Below are 19,819 nucleotides of genomic sequence, written 5' to 3' on the forward strand. Positions count from 1 at the left end.
ATATTAAAACCTTTACCAACCAAATCAGTTTTTTTTTTTTTAAAGTCTTCTGCTTACCAGAAATATTCTTGATGAAAAAAATTACAAAAATGAATGCTCTCCTTAAAATATTTCACACTTTTAAGATTCCAATATGGCCCAATGCTACTGATGCCTGAAGTGTTGCCTAACCTCCTGATGGAGTCCTTGAACACGACTCCAAACCACACATTAAGTTTAAAAGTGGCTGAAGTGCCTTGCACCCAAATTGTAAAAATCCCTGGCCATCCATACTAGAGCCAGGCACATAGAAAAGGAATGCACTTTGGTTCAGACCAAATGCCCTGGGATTAATCACACTATAAAATTAAATGGTTTGAGGTAAATTTTTACAAATACAGTTGGTTTTTGTCTAGTGTTAGCATAACAAAAAAAATCATTTAAAAAATCAGTCTGATGTTCAGATACAACAAAGACCATCTTTAACCCCTTAAACATAGGAATTTCCTGTGTGACTAACCAGTGGTTACCTTCCTCAATGCCTGATGATGAGTCACGCCTTACGGTTTCTATTAAGGCCTGTAAGTAACTGGGTATTTAAGACAGATGTAGCTCTGCAGAGGTGGGTTCCATCCTCACTGCCTGGTATTCAAAGAGTTAAAGAGGCCCAAAAACGCATGCCCTACAACATGGCATTCGGAACAAAAGGCACATTGTTAACACTAAGGGCACAACTTCTCCTCTACTGGTGATCTGCACTGTCCCGCGTCACCGTGCTGTTCCACTGTCGTAGCAACGCCCTGACGTGCTCTTGCGCACTGTGGAGGTGCAAGGAACGGAGCCAGATGAGACTGCAACCAAAGACAAGACACTGCTAGTCTGAAATCTGAAAACAGCTCAGACATCCCTAGATAATGGTAACCTGTGAGACCAAGGACTGTTTCCAAGCCAACTCCTAGTAGCCTATTAGAGCCCTTCATTTCTTTAAGATCACAGAGATGCAACATTTTTTTTTTCTTTTTTGGACATCGTAATTAAGCTAGAATTTTTTTTCAAAGCAGCCCTATCACGAAACACTGAACACGGTGGTTCTTTGTGAATGAAGTAAATTTCACTGTATTTGGGGACGGGGGTGCCTAGTGCTGCACATTATCGTTTGGCTTAAAAGTTTCCGGTTACATTTGTGAATATAGTCACAAATGCACTATTGGCATCTTAAGAACTAGTTTTATGTGTTGGGGGAAAGACAAGCAGTATTAGTCCATTTATAGATTTTCACATGTATTTTAAAGGGAAATTTCTACTAATGGCAGGCTCAGGTTCATAGAAACCTAACTGTGAAGACGAGGGTGGGTATGGAAGAGGAGCATTGCAAGGGGAAAACAGCCTTTATGTTTTTCTTTTACTGACCTCAAGAAGCAAACCATATTTCAGAGGCTTATGGTTTTTACAAAGCCACCATACCAAGTCTCACACTTGTTATGCCTTTAAGTCAGAATTTCAATAATAAATACACAGTCTTCAAATTCCATAAGCCACGGATTGGAGGTTTCATCATGTGAGCATCATTTAAAAAGCAACTTTCTAACATATTATTGCACTTCCACAGATTACACAGAGATGTGTACAGTATGCTAAAGAATTTGACTGGGGAAAGAAGCTCTAATTTCTAAATACAGAAGTACAAAGTAATTTATCAGTGACACCCTTAAATAGAAAAGCAAATAACAACATCACTATCTTTTTAATAAGCTAATCTTATTACTGTTTTTTGGCAAATATCTGTAATATTTCCTGAGCGTTATTCTCCACCAACAACTGACAAAGCCTCAAGATAAGTGTTTTGTTCCAAAAACTACTTTTTTTCTTTTTTTTCTTTTTCCTTTTTAAGTAAGAGAAACTGTGGGACTAATAGTTAAAGAACTTAACTGGAAACTTTCTTGGCCTCGCCGGGGACCATGCTTTAAGTATCTGTAAATCAATTTACAGGCAATACAATAATATCTGTGCATATAAAAGCGTATTTATCCTAGTTTACACTACCCAAAACCTATTTTCCAAACAGGCAAAAATCTTTCTATATTAAATTGCACATACTAAAAAATTTCTTCAACGTGCCTTGAAATTGTTAAATATCACTGCTCATACATTAGTGATAAAATACTGAATTTTTCACTTTGAAAATAATTATTATTCAGAGACGAAAATATTCTTTTACCTCTCAGTTACTTTCCCAGGTAAAGTGTCATTCCCACAAAAACAATCAGTGCAATCCAAAAGAAAGTAAGATAGAGAAATGCAATTTATGGTATTTCTAATGACGCAAATAAGTCAAACCATTTAACTTGCGATTGAGCTTCTCCTCCTTTAAATTTGTTATTAAAATTGGTCTCATTAAACAATCACAATGACTTCTATTCAGCAAGAGGATTTTCAACCTTTTTTCTCTTTAAAGAGTTGATGCTTTCCCAGGCTAAGAGAACCTTACAGTGGCACCTGAAAAGTGTGAACTCACTCTAATTTGCTAAACCTTTGGAACTATGGAAATCCCCACCTTAAGTAGCTAGGCTGCTGTTCTTTTTTAAACTGGGATATGAAACAATGGTCATAATCACAGCTGAAATGTCTCTCTTCTGTATTAACAGTCTGGGATATATATCTGAAGGAAGGAAAAAAAAAACCCTAAATGCAAGCAACAGATATGTGGTAAAAGAGGAACAGAGAGGAGGAAAGCAAAGAGGAGGAACAGTTCATGGAATACATTTCTATATTTAGGTGCAAAACCAAGTCCGTAATCTGAGGCTTCTTTACAAAACAGCTTGCTGATCATATTAGAAAATTTGAAGGAACACACACGTTTCCGTTTACCCACCCAGGTGTGCTTGGCCACCTTTTAGAAAGTCAGAAGGCTAAGCGGGCATTTACAACCTTGGGGAGGTCGTGTCTGTTTGACCACTGGTTTGGGAAAAAAAGTCCCTAAGGTGCAGTTCTCCTTAGAGTATCACTGTCGTCCTGACCATTCTTCTCCCACCCTCGCTACCACCCACGGGACTTACGGGAAACAGAGGCAGGACCTGCTACCCCTGTGCGTGAACCTGGCGCATGGAGGGAGGAGGGGGCCCTTCGGGGGCAGTCGCCTGGGGAGAATATACTATGAACCATAGAAACAGTGAATGTCTTCGACACCAATCTGTAAATGCGCAGCAGTCATGAAGTAATCAATGGCCTGCCACTGATGTTTATTACTCTGCCACACTAGATACAGTAAGGCTCATCATACTTTTAGAACACAAAAACAGTTTCAGAAGTATAAAAACTTAAAGCATTGTCCCCATGTATTTTATAAAAACAAAATGAACAACTTTCTTACATTAAAATAAGTGCTGAAAAGATACAAATGAGTTGAGTTATTGAGCAAATAAAAACAGGTCTGAGCTACTCCTTTTCAACCCGATAAGGCTCAGCAACGTCGTATCTTTCAAATTACCAGCATCGGGGGACTCAGCTCAGCTAACAAGTTTTGGCAACACTGTCCTCTGCTGAATATTCCCATTGGCATCCGTCATCTGTGCCAAATTAGTCCTCAGTTTGGAAGCTGAGCTGGAAGGTGGAGGTAACTTGGAAATGGATGTGATAGCACCAGTGCTCTCGGTTATCCTTTTCACGGATGTCTTCTCCCCCGTCGGAGGCTTTGGCAACCGCCTCCTCAGCCAGGGGTGCCGTAAAGCCTGGCCAGGGGTCATGCGAACCGCAGGATCCCATTCTAAACACTGTTTTAAGAAGTCAAGGAAAAGGGGATCGTCACACCCCTTCAGTGCATTCCCCCACTCTCTGCTCTCAGGTGGGCCCCTCAGTTTCCCCCGCCGGGAACGGCCTCCATTGAGAACCACAGAGCCGTCTGAGAGAGTCGTGACAGTGCAGTAACGGGGATAACCCTTGGAGCTCACAAAATTTTTGGCTCGTTTGGACGCATCCAGCAGTTTCTGAGAGGGCATGCCCAACAGTTCAATCATACAAGCCAGCTGGTCCCCTTCATCTTCCCCAGGCAAGAGTGGGTAACCAGTCAGGAGCTCTGCTAGAATGCAACCCAGGCTCCACATGTCGATGGGCATGCCGTATCTGGCGCCGAGGATCACTTCCGGAGCCCGGTAAAAACGGGACTGAATGTACGTGTAGACACGCTGATGCTCGTAACAACTGGAGCCGAAATCGATCACTTTAATCCCGCTTCTACCCTGCTGTTTTAACAAAATGTTCTCGGGCTTAAGGTCACAGTGAATGATTCTGTTCTTGTGCAAAGCATCCAAGCACTGTAGAATCGAGTGGGCAAACTTGCGAACCAGAGGCAGGCTGAAGCCCTGGAACTTATTCTTCTTGATGAGCTCGTAAAGGTTCATGCTCAGCAGCTCGAACGTCATGCAGATATGGTTCCGGAAGGTGAAGTTCTCCAGCATGTGGATGACGTTCATGGTGTTGTCCCTGTCCTGCTTCCGCAGGTGCTCCAGGATTCGGATCTCCTCCGCCGCCTGCCGGTGGAACCGCTTCTCATTCCGCACCATCTTCAGGGCCACGTGCTGGTGGACTTTGTGGTCGTAGGCCTTGACCACCTGCCCGAAGCTTCCCTTCCCGATGACCTTGAGGACCTCGTACCTGTAAGCCACGTGATCATGGGGCACCTGCACATAGGATCCCTGGTCGTCGTCATAGCCTCCATTGTTGGGCCCACCTGTCATGCCCTGGCGCTTCTTTGCATTTGGACCCAAGAAATAGATCTCGGGGTAGCTGAAAATCTCATGGTGCTCGAAGGTGGTCAGCTTTTGCATGTATTGCTTCATTGCTTGTTCAGGGGTCAGGGGGGTGGCCTTCGCCTTCCCCAGGCCTTCCATAGACTTCAGAGACGTGGCGCTGCCCTGCCGTCTGTGGACGCTCTCCAGCTGCCGCTCGGGCACCACCGGCAAGCCCGCCTTCCCCACCGTGGTGAGCCCATTGGGCTGCGTCGTGAGCACTGTCCGCTTGTTACTGTTGTCCTCGAACAGCTGCTGAACCTGGATCTGGCCGTGGCCGTGGCTGCTGACGTGATCATTCATTGTGTGCTTACTGCCGCCGATCTGGAACGCAGAAAGCAACCGTCAGGAGGGTGCAAGAGGTCTGTGTCCCCATATGGGCTATTTTCCAGGTCAGTCCCCAGCCCACTTTTACAAAACCTGATCTGTCTGCATTTGCAGGGGGAGTCAGGTGCACTATACGGGAGGAGCTGTATGCCCAGGAGGGACCTCGCGAACACCCTGATGCTGACAGCCTCTGAGAAAATAAAGGAGAAGGACGAGCGGCCTTGGTAAGGCTTTGCAACATGAGATCCTGCAAACAAGGACACTGTGAGCGCTCCGCCAGACAGAACAGCCGTTGGCTGCACTTATGCAGGATCTTCAGAGAAGGTTCCCCTGGAGGCCGAAAGCATCTGTCTTGTTCCCTGGCCTCTACCTAACGTTCAGCACAAGGCCTGGCACGCCCCAGGCATCCCGCTCAGCCTACACCTAATATGAAATGAAACAGGACACAGAGAAAACACGAACATGTGGTCTCCGTGCCGGCTCCACCCCCTCCGCCTTTCACAGTAGCTTCCTCGTTGCCAGGAGGGCAGGGGCCACGTCTGTCTTGTCCGTTTCTCTTTCTCCCATGTCTCACTAGCTCTGTTGTAAAAACACTAGCATATTCATTCTCGGTCTTCTCTACTACTTGGAGAACTGACTACACTACACCTAGGAAGATGTATGAACCGATGGCAAAAAAATCTGCACTTTTCGGCTTGAGAGATTCCCATGTAGATATGCACTGCAGCATCCTGTGAACCTCTCATCTATTTTTAAAAAACGTCTGGGCTTCATTGACTGTGATGACCATTTAAGGCCATTCGGCACGACAAACCAACCACCACACACTTTTGGGCCTTCCTTTGGTCAATGGCTCAGCTCTGTGCACAGTGTATTTCCGTGGGCTGCTGGGATACTGGGCTTTCCAACAAGGAATACAAAGTAGCGACGTCTATTTCAGGCACACATGCCAACCCTGAACATTCCTGTCCAAACAAAACTGCCCATGCAAGCCAAGGGGGCCCCAGCCTTTTACTGAGAATCTGCTTGGGATTTCTTTCAAGTATTATTATTGCAAAGACGTGAGGGAGGGGAGAGCACTAGCAGCCAGGATGCCCTCTCAGTTAGGAATTCTCACCAGCCTCAGACAACCACCCACAAGTCTTAATGCATCCTGCTTGGTGACTTGTATATAGAATCTTAAGGATCAATTCCTCATTTACAACCCAGCTCATTCATTCAACCAGTATCAGCTAAAGTCTAGCCGCACAAGGGGCAGAGGCACTGTTCTTTAGGAGCTTATAACAAATTAACTGAAATCTTTTGTGGTATTTCTTTCTGTGTGCGCTTTCTGAATCCTACCTTTTGGGCTTTATATACTACCAAAGAGTAGAAGCAGTTGTATATGTAATGTCGCAATTTGGGAAGTGGTTTGGGATCACCTGGGTTCCAAAATGAAATTTCACGTCCTTAGTAGCCGACCAAGACCCTCGAATTTTCTTTAATTGACATACCGCCTGCACAGAGATTATTGAGGAATGACTTTTCTCTCTGCTTGCTTCTAAAACAAAGTAGAAATATAGTATAGTCCCTGGGTTTGTCCAAAGTGTGATTTCACAGAGTGAGGCATTTTACTTCTCACACCAACTCTGTGAAGACTTCTAGTCAAACCCTTTTATTAAAGTCATAGATGATATCTCATGCTAAGTGAACTTTTGTCAGGGTAGCTGGACAGGTTATTATATCCCCATTCGATGCCAAAAGCGGAATGGTCCATAAAGACGAATTAGGAAGTCCATGAGTGTATATAAAAGTAGTACAAGCTTGACCAACTGCTTTTGTTCCCAAGCCCACTCTCTGCACCCCTCCTCCAAAGACCCACTGTGGTCTTTTAAGCACCAGGAAATACAAGAACCTGAAATTCAAAAGCTATCTCTTCTAGAGAACCATTCTCTTCAAGGTGGGAAGGAGTGATTCAGAAGAAAAACCTACATTACCAGTGTATACACTACAAAAAAGCATGAGGCTTCACGAGGGACAAAATTAACCTTGGGGCTTTAGCAACTCCTAAAAAGAGAGCAAAGCAAAACTTTCTCAGCATCAGAAATTCACTCCAGTTTTTGCAACAGCAGTCTTCATGTTTTGCACAATTAAAAATTTAACACACACGTTTAGTGACTAGCACCAAAGAGAGCTTCACTATTAACTGGTTCACCTACTCTCTCTCCAAATGCTTTTTCTGACTCTTCTCAGCTGTCTCAACTATTAGTTCACCTACCCTTGGGTGGGTTCAGGGGTTCCCCAGGGTTCAAGCCTCAACTCTCCTGGCTTCTCAACTCCCACTAATTCTCCCTACTTGATCCTGACCACAGCCGCGGCTATGCCACATCTAGCTGGGGCCTGCCTAATCGACTCTCCTGGGCTCTGGCCCTTGTGTCCAACTACAGACCCATGGCCTTTCCCACAAGCAATCCAAACCCAACTCATGATTTTCCTACCAAAACCATTTCCTCCTCCCATCCCCTCAATTTCCAATAAACAAAAGGCTTCACCGCCACAGTCACTCAAGCTTTACATCTGGAAATCCTTTTCAGCGTCTCCCTCACCTTCCAAGTCCCCATTAGGGCCTTGTCGTCTCTCTTCATCCTACTTCCTCTCCAGGGACCCAGCATCACGACCCACTCCTGTTGTCTTTCACTGGGACACTGGAAGCTGACTCCTAACATGCCCCCTTGCTTCTGGGTCTAAAATTCCTCAAATCTCTTCTCTCCAAAGTACTTCTGGAGCTGTCACTGAAAACTGTCAATCTGATATTAACCTCACTTTTGCTCAAGGCCAACAACTGTATGCCATTTCCACAGATAATACATGAACTGATAGGCAAGGACTCCAGGTTCTGAAATGTAGGACATAAATGACCTCAGTCCTTCCTTCCAATGTCATCTACCATTGTTACAATTCTGAGAGTAAAAAAGCTGCATTCCCCAAGACCTGTGGAGACACCAAGCTCTTTTATGCTCCTCTGCTTTTTGGTGAAGTCATGTTTCATAGTGGTTACGAGTTGAGACATCTTCAATTAGACACATGGGGAATGAATCCCAGCTCTATTACTTACTAAATGCGTGACCTTGGGTGATTTACTTAATCTCTCTGAACCTCAGAATACTTGCTGTAAAACAAAAGGCAACAGGGCTTCCCATTAGGGCTATTAGGATTAAATAAGGTAAAATGTATAAAGTGCTTAGTAAAGAAGAGCTATTATTATCATCCTTTCCAAAAGCTGCTTGGAATCTCCTAACCCCTCAGTCTTCAACGTCCAGTGTACCTCCCACCTTTCCAATGAACTGTCTGTCCCCTTTCCTTCCCTGTGCGTTTAGCCCATGGATAGACTGTTAATACCTAGTTCATTTTACCCTGTTTTGACACCGGAGGTACCCACCTGGCTGTGAGCAATTCAAGGGCGGAGTCACCTCTTATCTTTGTTAAGTCCTTATTAACATAAACCCAAACAGACAGAAAGCACTCAGGTAGTATCAATTGATTGGAAGAACACATGTTAACAAACCCTTGCTAACTGATAACTCTCTGAATTCCATTTGGGAACCACCTTTGTACCTTCATAAGAAAACACAAAGTTAATGCCCAGGGAATTGGGAATCCTCCCTGGTGACCTGAGTCACAAGATGTTAGCCTTCCAGTGCCTCAGCAGAGACTTAAAGGCAAACGACAGCCAGTTAAAAAGGACCCAGAGTAGATGCATTGACTAAACACCTCAAAGCCATGGGTGTCATTTAAAAAAAAAAAAAACTCCAGATGTTAAGGGGGATTCGGTTGAGAGGCGGTGGTAAGGAAGGCCTTTGATCTCAAACACTGCAGGACTCTCTAATCACAACGAAATTCTGAAGCACAATTAACTGATTAGAAAAAAAGGGGTGGGGGGAGCTCTAGAAGAGCCACACTATTTCCAGAACACGTATGCCAGGCCTACGTAAGGGAAAGGATATTAAAAACCTTTCACTCCGCCTTCTGAAGTCTCAGAACGTGGCTTATTCCTATTTGCCAGGGCCCACCTAGCATGGCTGTCGCATTTAAAACACGCACAGAATGAATGCCCTTGTTAGACAGGTACGATGTATGCGTGCAAACAGACGTACAGAAGACTTCTCTGACCATGAAATGGTTTAGTATTAAAAATTATGTAAGAACAATAGTCTAACCAGCTTGGTAGTTTTAATCTCTTCCAATAATAAAGTGGAAAATAGAAGATACTTCACTGTGCTAACATTTTTGAGCATCTTGAAACTTCCCTGAAGTCATCTTAGAAATGCCGTATAGTGTTATGGACTAGAACTGAGTGCAAAAAGGTTGGATTTTAGCTGCTCCTCAGTCACAGACAACATATGTGGCCCTAAGGCAAATATCTACTTTTTCTTCTTCAAAATATTCCTATTTTTATAATGAGAATACTCATTCTTCTTTAATCCCAATTATTTTATAAAGGTAAAATGGTAACTGGAGATGGCTTTAAACATCAGAACAGTTATGAAACTGATCTAATACTAATACGGGAATTAAAAAATAAGTATAATATTATCTTCTATACAACGTTAAAAGAAAAAAAAATACTTAATAGGAATTGAGACAGTCACTGGGTACACTTTTAGAACAAACAGAAACAAACAAAATGACTAAGTATACAATAATATATCCATGGAGACAGGTAACAAAAGGGCAATGAACTAAATAAATTCCAAAGTTCACAGTCTTTATAATCACATATTTACCCACCTACTGTATCATTTACAATGGAAAATATGGGCAAGCTCCTGTGACAAGATCATTTTCCTCTCCTCAATACGCTTTCCCCCTCCTACTCTAAAACAGCTCTTCCCAGGTATAATTGCTGTGGGATTTAAAAAAAAAAAAAAAAAACACCTTATCAACACCTGAAAGACATACGAGAATATGGATCTGCAAAGATTCCTGCATTTATAACAAAACAAACACAACTTCCTAGGATAAGCGGTGTCAAACTAGATGTTGAAGCTAGGCTCAGAAGGGCTGGCCTTTAGCTCCAGCCTTGACATCAACTGGCTAGGGAATCTTGACCAATCCAGTTAACCTGTCTATTTCCTCACCCGTAAAATCAAAGAGTAGAATCAGATAAATGCTGTGGAGTCTTTTTAAACTCTCCTGTTCTAGGAAACCTGCAATGTTGTACAAATAAAATCAAAACTAAACCACAGTCAAAACCCAACTTCACACTTTCCAAACCAAGTCTCTAATGACCAATAGCACACTGGAATTTTAACTGTAAGATAAAAACAGGTCAATCAGGCAGATACCACAAGAAAATACAAGCATCCATTCCTGGGAGTCCTCAGAACGACCCTCATATCTTTTCATTTCTGGTCCACGGCAGGCAGTTCCTCCAGTGGACTACTTCTGTTTTCTTTAATCTCGTTACGTGTACATATTGGAAAAAGTAAATCTAGTAAAGCCCACTCTTGGAATCCAGATGCAAACCAAGTACTTCTTTCCAGGTCACGCCAAGTCATGTGATTGCATTCACACATGGAAAAAAGTGGATGTGATCATTTCCAAATTGTCAGACAATTCCGAACCTAACAAACCCAAACCCCTAAAACCAATGGCAATTCCTCAACTAAAACATCACTTTAACAGGAACATTCAATCATTAACATACACAATCAACCAGCCTGACAGATTCTCTTCCACCATCAACAGTGGGACACAATCAGTTAACTTCTGTGTGGTCAATTCCTAGCCCTTGGTCACATGTTAAGGGGAGGGGGGAAAGAGGGAGAGAGAGAAGGGAGGGAGGAAGAGAGAGAGAATGACTAAAAACAAAATGTTCTCCTATACAACTTGTGCACATTGGTCCAGGTCTAAGGGGAGATACTCCGCTGCAGCCATCCTCTCACAAATTCTCTAATGAAGAAGTTTCCCCATAACACCTGACCCTCAGAGCTGCTTCTCTGTAGAGCAGAAATGGCCTTTTCTACAAGAATTTAACTTTCAAGAGACAAATAAGCCATATTCCTCTCAAGCATCCCTCATGCAGAACCACCTTGGGCCGTTCCTCTGGAGGATCCAATTGGAAATAGGACCTGGGGAACCATCAGTGCCTCCTAAAGTGCACAGCCCCTCTAAGCAGTCACCTTCCAAGGGCGATCTCTGCGAGCTGAGAAAAGGTACATGCTGCAGTCAAATCCAGCTTGCCAATCTGCAGCCACTAGTCCCACGATGGGCTCTCCCCTCCCTCTCCACCCACCAAGGGGCCACGGCACCTGGCAGGTGCCCTGCCCTGCCCTTCTCTCTTCCAAAGCAAAGGCGGCTCTTTCCTTTTGAATAATATCCAAATGCAGAATCCTTACAGGGGTGGCTTGTTGTTTTGACTGCTGCTGTGGCTCTTATTTTTGTTAATGTTAATTACAATTTCTGCTGTGCTCAAACCTGTAGCACTCATAAAACATGCTTCCACACGCGGGGGCAATTGGCGGTGCTCCCTGCTGGCTGGAGCCAGGCTTGGGAGGCTCTTTGGGGGATCGATTTTCTGGGCAGGACGGCCTGACTGTCCCCTAACACAGATCTGTTCTATAAATACCCACTACTCAACGTGGTGGTGGGGGGGTGTTTATCCGGTCAGGGAAAGGAGCTCTGGGAAGCAAGGACGGAAAAAGGAGGGAAAAAAAGAAGGAAAAAAGCAAGAAGGAAGTTCCGAGGAAGAGTAGCGCAGGGGTGGGCGGGCTCCAGAGGGGAAGTGAGGGGCCCACGCCACGAATCTTCCTTTGTGGCTGCAGCTTTGGGCTCACCCAAGTTGCATAGGGTGGCGTCCAAGAGAGGACACTAGCCAGGGGCGTGGAGACACTCGCACTTCGACCTTTCTCTTCCAGGCGTCAGAACACCACCGTCCGGGTGTTTATGCCCCGGGCCCCTCCCGCACCCCTTCCCCCCGGCCTCCCGCGGGGCTGGGTCTCACCGTGTGGGCTGCGGCGGCCGCGTTGCTGGCCCGGAGAGGCGGCAGGGCGATCGGGGAGGGCGGGCCGGTCCCCACTCCGCTCCGGGGAGCCCCAGCACCGAGCCCAGGGGAAGCCTGAAGCTGACGAACGGCGCTGTCCCCTCCTCGGCCTGGGAGCCACGCGCAGGAGGAGACAAAAGAGGGTCAGGGGAGAGAAAGTCACCCAGACCCCGTAGCCCCGCCCCACCCCTCTGGGTAGCGAACCCCGCTCTCCCCAGGAGAGAGGCCGGATGGTAAAAACTGGCGTCCGGGGGACTAAAAGGGCGCCCCGGCCCCGGATCCCAGGCGCGCAGCCCCGGGCGGGGCTCGGGCAGCTGCAAAGTTAAGTCGGGCGCCGGCGCGCGAGTTCGCGACCCCGCGGCGGAGCCGGGCTGGGCCGGGGCTGGGTGGCCCACGTTGCAAGCGGCCGCAGGCCGGGAAGAGGACTGGACCGCCGACAAGGGCGCGATGGCCTCGCCAAGCCCCGGGCGAGGGTGTGGGGGGAGGCCCGGAGCGGCCCCCGCCGGCCGGGTCGAGGGTTCCACTCGGTGGAGCCCTGGGGCCGGCGTGCAACAATGAGCGGAGCCGAGGCGAGGGCGCGCCGTCCGCCCGGGGGCCCCGCCGCGGCGCAGACTTTGTTCGAGGTCCGGCAGGCGGCGGGCGCCCGCGCCACGAGGGTTGGACCCCGGCCGCGCGGGGGCCGGCGGGGGCCGGCGGGGGCGGGCGCCCGGGGCGGCGTGGCGGCCCGGCCCTCCTTACCGGTCGGGTAGGCGGCGGGAGCGGCGGCCGAAGGTTTCCTGGTTAACATGGCCGCTGGAGAAGAAAATGCATTTCAGGGCTGCCGTCTCCGCTGCCGCCGCCGCCCGTCCTGCTGCTACTTCTCCCGGCCGCAGCCGCCTCCCGGTCGCCCCTCTCGCGGGTCTCCGGCGCCTCCTCGCCGCCTCGCGTCAGCTACAGCCAGACACACACAGTCCGCTGCATCCCCGCGGCCCGGGCCCGCCGCCGCGAGTCCCCCGCTCTCCTCCTCGCCGCCGCCGTCCTCCTCTTCCTCGGGCGGCTGCAGCACCCCCCCGCCCGCGCACATGCCTCGCCCCCCCCCCCGCGCCCCCGGCCCCCCCCCTTCCCTCACATAGGGCGCGGGGGAGCGGGCTGCGCCGCCACGACCGACTCGCTCGGGAGCCTCCTCCCGGGCTCGAGCGCGCGCGCCCCCGCGCACACTCGCTCTGGCGCCCGCGCGCGGCGCGGCCCGGGAGGGCAACCCCGCCCCCCCCCCCCCCCCCACAGCCGGCGCAGGCCCCGCCCCCGGGCTCCCCCTCCCCCCCAGCCTAGCCACAGGCGCTCGCGTACACCCCACCCCCACCCGAGCCACCCTCGGGAGTCACTACCCCACCCAGTCATCTGCATAGCCACCCCTCCATCCCCGGAAAAGTCTGCAGTCTCCGCTCGGCCTCTGCCTCCCCCTCCGGCCATCTGCACTGCTCCCCTCCGCTCCCCTCCTAACGACCTTTTCCCCTCCCCGGACCCCAGCCCCTGCAAGCACCCCTCCTTTTTTCCTACAGCGCAACCTACCACTGCTTCTTTCCCCCGAAATCGCTGCAGAGACCCCACCCCTCCCGCGAGTGCCCCCCAAACACAGGCATTTTCAGCTTTCTGAACCCAATGGCTGCGCACAGACAATACTGTCACCCCAATCCGGTCCCAGTGGCTTAACCGCCCCCTCTCCCCAGTTTATCATGTAAATAACTTAGTCGTGCGAGGGTCACCTCGATAAGTCAAGCCCGAAAGAGGACCACAGCTTAGCTCGGTGAGCCCTGAGCGTGGGCGAAGGAGGGGGCTGCCCTCCCACCTCCACCTCCACCACACACACCCTCCCCGATTTACTGACACCAAGTGACCGCTTTCCAGTCTCTAGGACAGGGGAGGCTGAGAGGCGCTTGTGGATGGCTGCTGGGGAAGCAGTTGGCTGTGGGTTGCTAGGCAAAAATAAACATCGGAGACACCTCCCATTTCCTTACAACTCAGAGCCTTTCTCCTGCGCGGCCACGCGGAGAGACACACCTTTCTTTCCGCTCTCCGCGGTCAGGGAGAGACACCTTTAACATTCCCAGAGACAAGTTTCTCTCCCCTTCCGAGACACGTGGAGAATGTCCCTGCCCTCCCAGCTTGCCATCTACAGCCTTTTTCCCTCGAAGGCTGAAAAAGTGCTTTCCCATCTCACACCTGCGTCCTGTGGTGTGTGGAACGTCCTTTGCACAAAGGTCACAGGTTGTCATTCCAACAGTTAGGAAGGATTGCGGGCTGAAAGCTATTCGGGACTTCTCGGAATAGCTTCTCCGGAAGGAAGTGCCCAGTTTCTGAAGTTCTGGGGAAACTGGGTCCATTGTGCTCCGCCTCACCAATCTGCAGAGCCTCTGGCTGGACCAAGTTTGCAGGCCTGAGCTAGAGCAGACCCAAATCACTAGGAGAGCCACCTCCTGCGGAGTCCCATCGCCCCTACTGTCTGCAAATTGTCATAGCAATCCCTCCGATGGGGCACCCTCAGCGTTCCATAAATGAAATGGAGGGTCTCAAAGATGTACTCTGACCCTCTCAGTCTCCAGGGACCTTACAGAGGCATTTAAGATAGTGGGCATTGGCAGAAGAGACAAGTGGCAAAGAGTAGAATTTTGCCTGTGGTATGTCCCTCCAAAAAACCCTTTCTTCTTAGTGCCTTCAGTGGAAACTTCAGTGGAAGCTAAATATGGCAGCTTTTTCATGAATAAGGGAAATGCTAACTACAGGAACTCATGGTGTGCCAAATTAATATTAATCTACACATTAAACAGGAGGAAAAGGAGCACTGACTTTTTTTTTTTTTTTTTTTTTTAATAAGAGGACACAAAGAATCATTAACTTTAACCAAAGAAAGAAGAAGATACATTTTGGGAGAACTTTTCCTACTATATTGTTTTATGACATGGCAAGTATAACTTCAGTTTTACATTTTTTGGTTGTTTTGTCTTAAGGAAAATTTGCTATTAAGTCTAATCTTTGGCTCTTTTAATTATCAATGGCACACCTTTCAAAATTATATTCTTACTTAGCTCAAAATTAGTATTTACAATTCGTTGGATTCCTCTCATTTTGTTAAATATTGATGACTTCAGTCTAAATTAAGGTCAAATACGTGTACAAATGCACCCCTTGAGCTTTCAAGGAGAATGAACTGGGTAAAAGCTAGGAGTTACTACCCTCAAACTTTATTACTTTAATGCATCATTATTAATTATACTGAATAGTTACTTCTTTATTAAATTGTTTCCCAAATATTATTATGCTTAATCTTCACAACTCATGGCATGACCAGAGTTGTATTGCTGCTAATAATAACCTGCTCGGGGACTCCAGTCTGTGGGTAAGTGTCTGCTCTTTGATTCTTGCCTGTTGGAAAAACCCCATCTGTTTTGTATGTTTATAAAATCCAGGCTTCAATAACAAATAGGTAGGCAGGATGTGGCCAGATTAGAGAGAAGGAAACTTTGGGGAACTCAGAATGGAGCCTTGTGGAAGGAAGTCGAGTTTTCCCGGGGAAAAGGAGTGATCATAGAGAAATTGGGAATGAACAAGAAAATTGCTGGTTTCACAACACATTCACTCCTTTAACCCCTTTATCCCAGAAACATTTACAAAGAGTTTAGTATGTACAAGGCCTCCACGATATGATGACTTATCAGATGTGGTGGGCTAGGCTTCAATCAGGCCATCTAGGACCTCATTCTTTTATCTGATTCACGGTAACCAGTTAACATATTTTTGCACTGTCAGTATTGGGCCTACACAGTTAAGTAAATAATTTCTGGCTCTGGTCATCATTTTTAAGAAGTTCACAGTCCAGGAGAGACCAGACACTGAATGATGTGATGGGGTCGAAATTGAGGCTGGTGAGAGATCCAATGGGGACACACAGAGGGAATGACGAGCTCTACCCGAGTGGTGACTGGCATCCAAGAAGCTGTGCTTCCCTGAAGGTTTTCGAGATGCTTGGGAGTTTGCCAGTAAGAGAGGTCAGGCCAGGATATTCTAGGCAGAAGAAATAGGGTGTGCAGTGGTACCAAGGTATAAGAAGGCATAGTGTATTCTGGGAGACGGGTCAGCAACCAAAACAGGGGACACTTGGGGTAGCAGGGAAAGGGTTGGTACTGTTGCCTTCACAAAGTTAGGGTTCCTCATGAGAAGTCAAAAGTTATATGGGGATTTTCAACTGCGTGGGGCTATTGTGCCCCTAATCCTGATATTGTTCAAGGGTAAACTGTATATAATAAATATATATATTCAATATCTACCTCTATCGCTCCATATAACTTATTACATATATAATATATGTATATATTATATATATATAGCCCATTGTACCCTACGTATGCATATATATATGCGTATATACCCATATATGCAATGGATATATATGCATATATATCCATTTTACATATATTTACATATTTATGAAATCAATGATCAAGTTCCTACCATGTGTCAGGCATGGCTCTGGGTATTTGGAACCAAGCAGATCAAGTCCTGGCTGCGTAGATTCTGTATTCTAGTGCGAGGAGAACGACAAGTAATAACACGTAGAGCGCCTGTCAAGTGAGTAGGAGCACTATGCGGGAAACGAAGTGAGGTATGAGGGTAGAGAGAGACCGGAGACAGGGCTCTTTCACTCAGGTCCAGTGGGAAAGGCCATTTAAATGCCATATAACTCTAGGGGGCCAGGAGAATTTGCTCGTTGGAGGAATCGGAGAGTGGGATTCCTGGCAAAGGCAGAATTTGATCTGGGCCTCAGAAAATGAGCAGACTTTTCTTAGGCAGAAGAAAAAGCTCTCCAGGCCAAGGGCACAACGCGAGTGAAGGCAGAGAAGTGGGAATAAGCTGTGCAGAAGAACCGCAGCCCCCGGAACAGAGAGGGGAGCTGAGGAGGACCAGGGAACAGTACGGCGGGTAACGGAGTGGGGTGCATCCGGGTCCTGGACTGCCGGGAAAGCCAGAGAGAGGAGTTCCCACTTGGTGTGGATGAAAACAAAGGCCACTAGAGATTTCTGAGCCGTGAGTTGACCTGAGGAAAGTGCTTAGCAAGGAGTGATCAGTTTGGCTGCAGTATGTTAGAAAGACACGAGTAGGGAGGGAGTAGAGACAGAAGTGACTTCCAGAAGTAGCTGAGGGTAGTGGCACAGGGAGGCAGGGGCAGATGCTGATTATTTGGATGCCCTCTTTAGAGCCGGAGAGAGGGGCCTTTGAAGTAAGGAGACACCAGGAATAATGGAAGCACCAGATGTTTTCCTTGCTACCTTTGGGTCTCAGAAGCATACAGAATTCTTAAAGCTGCTTATCAAGGTGTTTTGCAATAAAGGTTATTAAAATGATTAGCTACAGCGAGACATAATTATGAGATAACAAGTCAGGGAAACATGGAATCCAGAAAGATTCCCCCATCACGTCTCTTCCCAGTGGTCCATAGACAGGATTGATCAATCACTCAGGGAGGACGAGTTCTCATAAATGAAGAAAAAACAGTGTGTTCCAAAGCCCAGTTTTATTGGCCAGGTGTCATTTATCCTGAAGATCGGTGCACTGGCTTCTGACTGATGCTGAGTATAGACTGTTTAAATTCAGACTAAGGGGTACGTGTTCTTAAAGGAAAATGCAAAAATCTGAAGACACTCCCCTCTTCCCTTCATTATCTTGGAGGTATTATAGAGGAGACACACCAACAGGATCTGGAATGATCCCAGTTCTCTAGGTAGCCTTGGACACTGAGGTCCCCCAACCTTGCAGGTATGAGCCACTCCTGCATCTTTGGACCCTCTGGCTCCAGGCCTCCATAGAACCCGTCTGGGGATACAATTCTTGGCCTCCCTTGAATACAGGTCTGTTCTAGGGCAAGTTCAGAAGAGTCTGGTTCAGTATAGTCCTGCCCATCAGAGAAACCCAGAGATGCTGAACTGACTCCAGTTTTGAGGGCTTCTAAGAGCTCAGTTAGATGGAAAGAATGCAGCACAAAGTCTAAGGCCAGGAACCTTCCTGAAGAGTAATTTTATGTCCAGATAGTATTCCAAGAACTTTACTGTGTGAACTAATAGGATTTTCACACCCATCTGTGTGGTTACCACTTTCAGGACTAAGCTGAGGTTTAACCAGATCACCACCACCATCACCTCAATCTCAGTAACATTTCATGTCATAAAACAAACTTTTCAGAGAAGCCTTTCATGTATACATGGTTGTGCAGCTGTGGTCATTCTCGGTAACCCATTACCCAAGGCAAATCGTACTTCACAAATGAGAATGGTGAGACGGGAAGAACCAAATGGCATGCCCAGAGCCCCCAGGTAGGGGTGGAGGAGGCATTAGGGTCAGAAGCCAGGGTTGTTGACTGCTGACAGTCTTTTCTATTTTTTCCCAAACCAAATGATTATAAAATTGCCTTCATTTCAGAGATGAAGGGAATGGGTATTCCCTGAAAGCAGAAAGCATGTGCCACAAGATGGTGAAATTTTGTTGGCTTAGGACTTTGGGGACAAATTCCTGTTTTGACATTTCCAAGAATGATTTGATTCTGGTCCTTATTAAAAACCAGTTTAAAGAACTCACTTTACCAGATTCAAAAAAGTCCAAGCACAAGTTAAGGAATTTTATATTATAGTAAATCAGCCTCTTTGGCTCAAGCAGATGGAAAAGTCTACAGGCAGTAGAAGGGGGTACCCTCCACCAACCTAGGTCCTTGGGGAATTGCTTTTCATTAAATTATATGTTTATTCATAGTCACACTCTTATTCAGTTTAAATGGGTTGACAACGCGCTTGTTCATTAAGCTTGTATAAATAATCACTGGATAATCTAAGCCCCAAATTCACGTTTTTTTTTTTGTTGTTTTCAATTAGCTTGGCAAAAGGAAGAGAAATTGTTTTTGGTGATCGAACAATTTGAGTACTCATTAAATAGTCCTTTTAACACTTTTATATTCCAAAACATCTTTGACTGAAGAAAACCTATTATAACCAATACACTGGGCTTGTCAATTGTTTCGCATAAGACAGTATTGGGCAAGCCCACTGTTTACATAGCAGTGTTCTCTACAGAGGTTCTGAAATACAAAAAACCTAAAGGCCTGAGAGCAAATGCGTGCACTTTGCACATGTGCAGGGGAATGGCCCTTGACTGGCATCTCCAATTGACAAAAAAATAGAAATGACCCAAAGTAATGAACTACTAGTGAACGGATAACATCAATATATAAAGAAGAGATTAAGAAGGAGTGTGTCAGTGGGTCGGTAAAAAGAGGATTGCTTTTTGGAGAAAGAAAAAATATTTTTCTCAGGACGGGGAAGGGACCAAAAAATGTAAAGCAGCTGGCAGACTATAGAGAGAAACAGTTTCATCCAACAGCAGAAGAGAAATAAACCATAGCAGAGGGACTGGGAAGAATGAAGAGGAAGAAAATGGGTGTGGGTGTGGGGAGGCAGCAAGAGTCAGGAGAAGAGGGAGAGACTATATAGAAATTTTTATTTATTTGTTATTTTATTTAAAAGATTTTACTTATGTATTTGACAGAGAGAAAGAACACAGGAAGGGAGAAAAACAGGTAGAGGGGGAAGCAGGCTCCCCACCGAGCAAGGACTCAGATGTGGGGCTCGATCCCAGGACCCTGGGATCATGACCTGAGCCGAAGGCAGGTGCTTAACCGACTGAGCCACCC

At 46.8% G+C, this 19,819-nt stretch overlaps 1 protein-coding gene across 1 annotated transcript; it reads right to left on the bottom strand.

Moving 5' to 3' along the window:
• Positions 1 to 1,867: 1,867 nt before the first annotated feature.
• LOC111142102 (dual specificity tyrosine phosphorylation regulated kinase 2) lies at positions 1,868 to 13,166 on the bottom strand. Its single transcript, XM_022495058.1, has 3 exons — positions 12,850 to 13,166; positions 12,073 to 12,221; positions 1,868 to 5,087 (listed from the first exon to the last, which is right to left on the bottom strand). Exons 1-3 carry the CDS (start codon positions 12,896 to 12,898, stop codon positions 3,486 to 3,488), a joined length of 1,800 nt encoding a protein of 599 aa, XP_022350766.1. The 5' UTR covers positions 12,899 to 13,166; the 3' UTR covers positions 1,868 to 3,485.
• Positions 13,167 to 19,819: the final 6,653 nt, after the last annotated feature.

The sequence above is a fragment of the Enhydra lutris genome, unplaced genomic scaffold, assembly GCF_002288905.1.
Source record: "Enhydra lutris kenyoni isolate GAN:26980312 unplaced genomic scaffold, ASM228890v2 scaffoldscaffold7, whole genome shotgun sequence".
NCBI classification, from domain to species: Eukaryota; Metazoa; Chordata; class Mammalia; order Carnivora; family Mustelidae; genus Enhydra; species Enhydra lutris.

Excerpts from the sequence above, each read along its gene's own strand:
- LOC111142102 (XM_022495058.1), bottom strand. The coding sequence starts at position 12,898 with ATGTTAACCAGGAAACCTTCGGCCGCCGCTCCCGCCGCCTACCCGACC. Across the intron at positions 12,222-12,849 it reads TCCCGCCGCCTACCCGACCG|GCCGAGGAGGGGACAGCGCC; the intron begins GTAAGGAGGGCC and ends CGTGGCTCCCAG. Across the intron at positions 5,088-12,072 it reads CGGCCGCCGCAGCCCACACG|ATCGGCGGCAGTAAGCACAC; the intron begins GTGAGACCCAGC and ends TCTGCGTTCCAG.